The 9,665-nt window shown below is 36.0% G+C and overlaps 1 protein-coding gene across 5 annotated transcripts in view; it reads right to left on the minus strand.

Moving 5' to 3' along the window:
- The window catches only part of elmo1 (engulfment and cell motility 1 (ced-12 homolog, C. elegans)), a 93,814-nt gene that overhangs the window by 56,662 nt on the left and 27,487 nt on the right, over nt 1-9,665 (minus strand). For all 5 annotated transcript variants that reach the window (XM_016515050.1, XM_016515028.1, XM_016515034.1 and 2 more), the window contains exons 2-5: nt 2,484-2,615; nt 1,880-1,920; nt 1,218-1,290; nt 1,052-1,102 (exon numbers count right to left, since the gene is read on the minus strand). In XM_016515050.1, coding sequence (XP_016370536.1) covers nt 1,052-1,102; nt 1,218-1,290; nt 1,880-1,920; nt 2,484-2,561 — 243 coding nt within the window. In that variant the 5' untranslated portion in view covers nt 2,562-2,615. The remainder of the gene's footprint in view (nt 1-1,051; nt 1,103-1,217; nt 1,291-1,879; nt 1,921-2,483; nt 2,616-9,665) is intronic.

The following is a 9,665-nucleotide window of genomic DNA, read 5'->3' on the forward strand; positions in this document are numbered from 1 at the left end:
TTGAATTTATTTAATACACGAGTTTCACAATTTGAGTTGAATGAAATAAATGAACTTCCACGACATTCTAATTTATTGAGATGCACCTGTATATATGTGTGTGTGTGTGTGTGTGTGTGTTTTATTTCAGTTAAAGTTCATTTTATTTCAAGTAACAAAAATGTTTTTAATGGTTTTAGTTTTATTTAACTGTAATAACTGTGTTAAGGACAATGCAGAAGTGGCATTTGAATTTTCAGTGATCAGCGATCATCTTTTCTAACCACATTCGACAAGCCTTATATTATTTTTAATTCATCTGATTTAAATTACAAACATTTAACAGAAAAAAAGGGTAATTTGTTTACAGATGAAAACTGCATTAGATGCAAAATATCAAACCAATGACATAAACTAATGGTGTGACGTAAAATTCCAAATACTTTTTGTAACAACTGCTTTGATCAAATTAAAAAGCACCTTGATTGCACTAATGTAACCGAATACACCATTATAAATATATGCTTTACCAGGCACTACAGAATTGCTTTCCTCTGTGAAATTTATTGAAACCGTACTGAGCACTGACGACTGTTAAATATCAGTGGTGTCTGGTGCAAAACATCACAGGAAGAGAAACCGTCATTGTTGTCATTATGCTAGAGGGGACGGTTTCAAATGTCACAGACATCAGCTTTGAATATCATCATCCCCAAGCTGCAAATTCAGATGGGTCATATGAACAACAGTTTCTGAATGAAATATTCATTCTAATATAATGCAGCTCCAAAACGACAATACATTTTCATAACAAAGAGCCAATCCATGATCGGAAGTGAAAAAATAATAACAGCTGGGCACATTTACGCCTTGACAAGTCACGCAAGAATGTTTCTCAGCTGCTGACACTTTAGGAAGATTTGGTAATGTAACCTATCACCCCTCACATCTGAAGGATTACAGGCCCCATCTGGACGGAGCAGGGCTTCAGAGGATAAAGGCAGGCCCCTCCCACTGATAAAGCCTTTAGAGATGCCAAAAATACATATATTAACTCAAATGTGCTACTCACAGCTGAAGTAGTAAGCCGCAGAATGGAGCCGTTTTTGATGTTGTTGCGATTCTGTGAAAAAAAAAAAAGAGGAAAAGAGGTATTGTTATGCACTGGTATATGATGTTTTTTTTTTTTAATTGCTGAGCTTTGCAATACAGCTTATTTTCGAGATTTAGCATTTAACCTTTTCAGTGATGTAGAAGTTGGTTGAGTCAGCATTCTGCAGGGCAAAGGTTTCAGGGTTTGGCAAGTTCCACCTAATGAGAGAAAATTCAGATGATCATCAGAGATTGCATTGATGTATACAGTGATGTGTGTTGCTGTGTAACAAAAACAATCAGCATCGGTGAAAAAGGTGATAGCGACAATTTTTTGGGAATCAACAGCTGAAATTATTTTGGAAGATTCTTATATTAGAATACAGCTACATGTGGTTAACGGTAGCAACGTTCTTTTGAAACAACATCAGTGGTAATATCAAATAATTCAAGTTTTGACAAAAACAAAAACAATATATCATATAAAATCATAAACCTCATATTTCAGCCTAATAAACGACTATTTATGCTGTTTATAATTGGTCTGAACAAAATAGTGGTGCTTATGGAAAAGCAGAAATACAGTGGTTGCCCCTGTAAACAAAGCAGCACTGCACTTATAAACACTGCTTTATTAGGCATCCCACTGAGGTAAGATGAGAAAGAAAGAAAATGCCACTAAATCACTTCGTTTCCTTCAGATACAAATCATGTGAACGGACTATGTCAGTGACAGACTGGCAAATTTTGCTTGTGAATTTGAGGAGTGAATGCAACAAAAAAACTAAACTCAATGCTTGTTACTTACCCCTCACAGACTTCTTTAATGATGGCTGAGAGAGGCTTTTTCTGCAGAAAACAAAAAAACAATAACAAAAGTTATTCCTGTATTCTTGGAGCTCATATTCTACCTTATTTCTTTATGGCTAATAAACATTCTTTATACCCAATAATACTGCTGCATTGACATTAGATTGTACAACTTTTGATCAAACGTTTTGTTGAGTCAAGTCAAGAGCAACAAAGAACTAATAAAGAATTTCAGAATAAGGATGAATGATGAATAAAGAACTTCAGGGTGATTTATGCAAGGTTTATGCAAGGAATAGTTCAGCCAAAGAGGAAAATCAAGTCATTATTTATTCACCATGTTTTTCCAAACCCACATTACTTATTCTTCTGTGAGGCACATAATTATTAAAGGACTAAGGGGTCTCTTTTTAGTGTTGCGTTTTCAGATATCAACAGCTTTGCTCATGAAATGTTAGTCATAGAGTATTTACTAAACTTGTCATAGAAGGTTAGTAAATTCTGACATAATGTACATTTGTGGGAAAAAAAGCAAACATACACTATTGTAAGTTACATATACATGCATGTAGATGAAGGTAAAGTCAGCCAAACGCACTGACCTGGTCAATCTCCATAAGTTTGGGAAAGGCCCCCGGCCACTCGATGGCCACCTTCACAATGTCTGCTGGGGCCGGCATGGCTGCGCTGATGGAGGATGTGGCCGCTCACTGCTGCCTGGCTCTCATCCAAGCCTGTAGAGGGAGATAGAGGGAGAAAGCTAGGGTTATACTATGCATACTAATTTATTAAACGTGTCTCTTTATCAAACTGATTAGTACAACCAGGGAGGGATGTCAAAAATGCCAGTACTTTGGTAATAAGTCAATGCTAAAATGTTACAATTCCAGTAATTTCGAAGTACAGGTAGATATCTCGATTAGATACCGGAGTGCTGCTGTTGTGATTTTATGTATATGCTCTATGGGTATCTTTCTTACTATCCACCTCCTTGTTATCCGTTACAACAACTGAATGAACATCAAATATTTGGTTGGAAAGCATGTTTGACCTTGAGGTCAGAACAGAGAGCTCTTTCTGTCACTATAGATAATTTGCTGCTAATGTGTAAGAGCTGACACTGAGGAATTTGTCTGGAAAACCTTGAAAATGTATTTCAGGAATGCAAAGCTTTGTCTGGTGCAGTGTCACTGTGAGAGATTCACTCGGAACGAGAACATTCCTCTTTTGTGACATTTGATACTGGGACATTTTAATTACTGCAGTAAGATCTACATACTTGCGTGTCTTTTAAACACGTCTTTATTCATGTCTGAATTTTGCTTTTAAACTAAAACTACTGAGATCAACTGCCATCAGACAATATATATATAGCAGCTATTCAGCTCAATGTGCTTTTAACATTAACACATTTAAATGAATGTTATAGAATGAAGTGCATTTACAGCACTAAAGTCTGGCATTTAAAAAAAAAAAAAAATTATTTGCAAGCTACAGCTAAAGTTTGCTGTCAAAGTTACAAGTTTCTTTAAAATCAACAGTGTTGTTCTATATAATCACAGTGTGCTGCTGAGTACTGAACAGTCATGGGATATGCAAACACAGGCCGTCATATATTACTGTGCTCATGGTTGTATGTCATGATGACAAATCGACATGTTGACAAAATGACTAATTTTTGCCGTTTAGTTTATATAAATAGTCTTGGTGGATTGCTGACTGCAGCTTTGTATTGTGATACAATTCAGTACACTGAACTCTTGATTTCAAAAGAGCGAGGGAAATGTTCTTTTTCCATGATATGGACTATTGGCTGAAATTAAACTGACTATTTTCTTTTAGCCCATTTCAATCAGCAATAAAGAGCAACATGAGCAAATCTCTAAAGCACATTAACAAATAAAGTCATTTGCACTAGAAAGACATATAGCTGTAGTCAAACTAACGGAAGTTAATTCCAGCTCAATTTTCCTTAAGTATCTGGCTCGCAATATTTACTTAACATTATTATTATTGCATATAATGAATATGAAAAAAATAATATATGTCTGAAGTCTCAAAATGTGCAACACAAAAACAATAAAACAGTAAATCTTCTAAAAGAAAAGGTTAGGTGAGCCCATAAAGAGAAATTGACATCCGTTAAATCCCTGTGTGCATTATTTAGCACTCCTGACACTCGGGACAGTGCGGATCATCTTTGGTCTTTGTAGATAATCCCCGTTACATTTTTAATCCCCCATTCCATAATGCATGGGGATGATTCTTGGAGAGAAAACAAGAACACACGCAGCCTGTGAAACAAGCATTCATTCAACCCATTCAAACAAGCTGCCATGTCACTCTGCCATGACTCATCCCATAATAATCTCCACAGACACTACCCAGGCTCTGTTGCTATGGCATCTGCTCCATCAGAAGTTGCCTCTTTCCAGGGTGGTTCTCTTGGAAAGGTTTCATTCCTGGTAAGAAGTTTCCCCATTACAGATGGCATGATTTCAAGCTGACAGAAGTCAATAAATCTCAGTACCAGGATTTATGTAAAGCTCTCAGCTGTCGTTCAAATGGACAGAATAGCTGCACATAGTTGTAATTTTTATCCTTTGGTCTTATATGATTAGAGATACTGTAAACAAATTAAGAGAAAAAGGAGTTAATGTTAATTTTAATTTAAAGGGCAACTTTATTTATTTATTTACTTATTTAGGTTTTTTTTTACACAGCATGCATACTACAGACCACTTGACCTTCACATTTAATAAAAATAATAATATTGGTACATAACCTAAAGCATGCTAATTATCATGATAAATTAAAAAAAATAATAATTATCACGATAATCGTCTTCTTTAATCTATATTTAAAGTTTAAAGTGAGATTTTTGCTCCGGTGAAATTTGTGGAAACCAGATAGTAAACTGTTTTTTCTTTATTGTCAGACTATGACAAACACATGAATAAAAACTTGCTACAAGCTGAATACAAACTTGTTTTCATGACAGATTTATTCAATCATAGTAACACAACAGGTTAAGTAATAATCTAATGAATATCTAATATTGTGCATATAGTATTTAGCAAAATGCTCCTCTCTGGAGTTATTTTTAGTAGCTCATCATCAAGTTTATGGACACCGAATGGCTTTCCTGAGGTAAATGCTGCTTGAACTGAGGTTGCTACAACCTACAGCCACATTAGAAGAATGAGCTTTATTGCCAGGTATGTTTACACATACGAGGAATTAAGGAGCACCAAAACCACATGAATTGTTTGTATTTCATGATAAAATTAACTGAATTTGAAAGCTGGGAAAGCAACAAAGCTTATTGTGATTATTGAATGGCAGGAGCGCTACAAATAATGTTTAGTGAAGTGCATGCATCAACAGAAAACAGCATACACTAGACCAAAAGATTGATCTTGAGATTTAAGAATCCATATCAGCATTGATTAAAAATGACAAACCGTAAATCTAGGTAATGAATCTAAATAATCCAGTCATAACATGGCGAGAAACGCTATTTAAACATCATTGTCAATGATTCTGGCCCTCTAAAATTATTTACTGAAACTGAAAAATTACTGTTTTGAACATTTCGGCCTATCACTCATTTGCGTAGTGCATAAAATGGTATCAAAAGTTTGATTAATTGTTTGATCTAATGTTTATTATCACAGATGAGGATAAAAGAGTGCATTTTTTTTGGGAAGAACACATTTTTCACGCTTTTGGTCTTAATGTGGCTGTTAGAAGAGCATCTACTTAAACACAGATATGGTCATGAAAGGGCTGCAAGACTGAGGATCTCTCAATTTCATTTTTTCTTTAAATATTTATGCATTCTACTTCTTATTTTTCTAGGTTTGGCTTCACTACAAGAGAATACAACTCATGCACAAAGCTATTACAACATTCAAGTGCAAGTGGTTTTATTCCACACTGTTTGTTGGCATAACAGTAAAGCATGAAATGCTGGATATGTGGATACAACCACAAAGCCAGTGGGACACAAGCAACAGCCATGTAAGGTGCTTTCACCAAACCATGTCTAGTAAAGTATTTTTTCACTAAAGCATTCATGTCTTGTCCATCAAAAAGTTCTACAAAACAAAAGACAATTAAAGTGAAACAAATTTGCATATTTGATAGACGTGGTTTCTTAAACCTACACAATAATGCTGTTGAAAGGAACCGAGAAAAAAACAGACTGACGGGATTTGATTTCTTCAGAGGGCTTAATAGTCCAGTCATTTGAACAAGCAGGCCTGGAGATGCCTCTGTCTCTCTGATGGGGGCAGGGACACACAAAGCATCGCCTGCTCTTCCATTCAATCCCTTCTGTAAAACCCACTGAATTAATCGATCACTCTGGCCAGTGGCCATGTCCACCACTAGTTTCCCCGAAACATTCAGCCTTCACTGTGAGAAAAACTGAAGTGGAGAAACAATTTACACTATACTGCACATTAATATGACAGAGTTTCTTAGACATGTACAATGGCAATACCATGTTTTAGGACTTAAACCATGGTATCACCATGTTTTAGGACATGTACTGTGGCAATACTATGTTTTTGGACACATACCATTGTAATAACATGTTTTAAGACATTTGTCATTACAATATCATGTTTTTAGGACATGTTCCATGCACTCTCAGAAATTTTTTTTAAAAAGCTGTCACCTTTTCAAAAGGTACTAATATGTACCATTAAGGTACCAATATGGACTCTTTAGGGCCTTTCGCACCGCTTTAGTTCCAGAACTAAATGTACAGTACTAAAGTACTGGAACGATTTTGCGGGAACTATTTCCCAGTACCATTTAAAGGGTTACATTCGCACTGAGAGTGTGTACTAAGAAGTGACGTAAGCCGGTCGACAGCGACGTAATTTGTGCGCGGTGTTCAACCACAGAAACAAGAACAACGTTAACAACAGGAGGATGGAGGACGCTGTGATCAGAGCTGTGTTTTTGTTGTGTCTCGCAGGTTTCACAATAATGGACATGGAAAGTCGACGTATACGTAAAGCGATTGAAAGAACGGAAAGGAGGACTAAGAATCGTTTAAGTACAAAGGTGTGCCTTTTAAAAAGGGCAGGATTGGGAAAGGGCGTGAGCCAGGACTCGAACTTGGGTGGCCCCAAAGTGTAACAACGCTATGTCAACGTGCTGCCCACGAGGCTATCAGCGCCGACAGAAATATCAATTTTTTAGGACATGTACTATGCTATTGTCACACTTTAGGACAATTGCAATTTATGTACAATTCCAATACCATGTTTTGTGAACATAATACTACTATGCCAATGCCTTGTTTTTGAACACATACCATTACAATACTAGTTTTGGGTCATGTACTATGAAAATACCATGTATGTGGACATGTACTATGGTAACAACGTTTTACAGTGTGTACTACAATGTCTATACCATGTATACTATGGCAACACCATGTTTTAGGACAAGTACTATGGCACTACCGTGTTTTTGTATACATACCATGACAATATCGTGTTTTTGGACATGTACCATTGTAATACCATGGTATGTACATGTTTTAGGACACATAAAATTGCAATACCATGTTTTAGGACATGTAGCATGGTGTCATGTTTTTAGGACCATGGCAATAACATTTTTTTGGGGCATGTACTATAAAAATGCATTGGTATTCTTTGAAGTACCATGGGATACCTTGCAAACAATATGACACATATATGAATCTGATATCTGATATATGATATAGACATCAGATACTATCATGACACAGTCACAGTCATTTTAAACAAGAGACAAATGATAGCAATAATTTGAGCGCAGGCCACTCAAAAGCATTATTACAAACTAATCAGCCAACATGTTTTATTAGTATTGCTCAGAAATTACATAAACTAAATGTACTGTGTAGAATTATCAGTGATGTAACATATGACCCACAAGAAAACTTACACGGGTAAATGATCAAAGTAAAAGCCTGTTCATCCTTGCAGTCAAACTGAGACTACCTTTATTAGATGCTGAACATCATGGACAAGACAGCATGTGGTTGTCAAAGTGACAGTCCCAGTGTGGTTTAAATGTTAAGATTTCACTCCCGCAGAGAGCACAACACCACCAAGCCGAACAGCTGCAGTCCGTCAGTTGTGAGAAGAAAGTGAAAGAATGCTCAGAAGTTCACACTCTCACCAGGTTTCGCTTCACTGGATTGCCCACGTCCTGTATAGATTTCAAAAGTGCCCTCCAGTGATTCATCGGACACCTCTACAAAGGGCCCCAAAGCAGAGAGGGCCCACACCGGCAGGGGCTACAAAGGAGCAGCGCGCTTTATCTGCGCTGAGAAACAAAGACACGCGAGACAGCTACTGAGTTACTGCTACTCACTTTCTTTGTTTCACCGACGCCGGTCAGCTCTCATTTCTACCCTGCAGGTCTGACCTGTGCCTTGTTCCTACAAACCTTTCTAGAGACAGAACTGTGGGTCCCGTTTTGAGACACACATACATAGTCAATATCTGGTGGATTTCCATTGGTTGCTATAGAAATGATGTAAACGGCAGAATGATGCCAAGAGATATTTTCATACAACAACTGAGTGTGGCTCTCAGTGTGGAAAGAGAGGAGGGGAAAATGGAGATTCGGACCGTGCTCACATCTATCATGACATCTCTCCATGGTGCTGAACTCACGAGAGCATGACGAACATACACAACAGGCATTTTACACATTCATGCATGTATTGTGCAAAACCGCTGACTCACTCACTATTCATAGTGAATGTCACACCGTTCACGTGAGGAAGGTGTGAGTGAAAGTGAGTGTATTCAGACACAGCTTCAGACAATACTGCATACTTTGTATGTTACATAAGGATCATATCAAAATATTATGTTAGATATTATAATAATAATAATTATTATTAAATATTATTAAATACGTTATTTTAAATATTGCTTTATTATATGAGTGATAATAAATATTAATAACTAAAAGATTAAACTATTAATAATAGTAAAATATTTTAAATGTTAATTATAGCGTTAATAATATAATTATAAAAATAATAATAATACAAAACAATTGTTATTTTAGTTATATCAATGATAATAAACTAATAAAAATAATGATAATTATAAACAAATATTAGCAAGCATTAATAATAAACATTTGAATTTGTAATTGGATTTCACGTTTTTTCTTGTTCAAACTACAGAAAAGTATTTTTTTACTTTGCTGTCTGTCTAAATGCCTTAGAAAGGGATTTGTAAAATGTAAGACTAGTAAAGTGTGAAGTGTTTTTGGACATTTTTTTTTTACACTACCATTACAAAATGTACTGCAGTACTACTGTACAGTGAAGGTATCATGTGGTAATTTTATGAACTTTGGCATATTCCATGGTACTGAATCATTACCATATTCAGATTCCAAAATCAAATGTACAAACAAATGTCTAACAACATGGTATTAATTTTTTCTCTCTCTCTCTCTGTTTGGGAAACACTGAGGGATGAACATCAGCAAAGAATGATGTTTTGATGTATAGGTGCATCTCAATTAGGGCTGCAACTAACGATTATTTTGATAATCGATTAGTTGGCCGATTATTTTTCCGATTAATCGATTAATCGGATCTTCTCATTTCTTTCTTTTTTTGACAAAAAACACTTCCACATTCTGCCCAATGTCCTTTAAACAAGGAAGCATGAAGTGCTCGAAAATTTCTTGATAAACAGGTGCAGTGACGTTGGTTTTCAAAAAACACAATGGACCAACACCAGCAG

The sequence above is a fragment of the Sinocyclocheilus rhinocerous genome, unplaced genomic scaffold, assembly GCF_001515625.1.
Source record: "Sinocyclocheilus rhinocerous isolate Xijiao unplaced genomic scaffold, SAMN03320098_v1.1 scaffold492, whole genome shotgun sequence".
Classification (NCBI taxonomy): Eukaryota; Metazoa; Chordata; class Actinopteri; order Cypriniformes; family Cyprinidae; genus Sinocyclocheilus; species Sinocyclocheilus rhinocerous.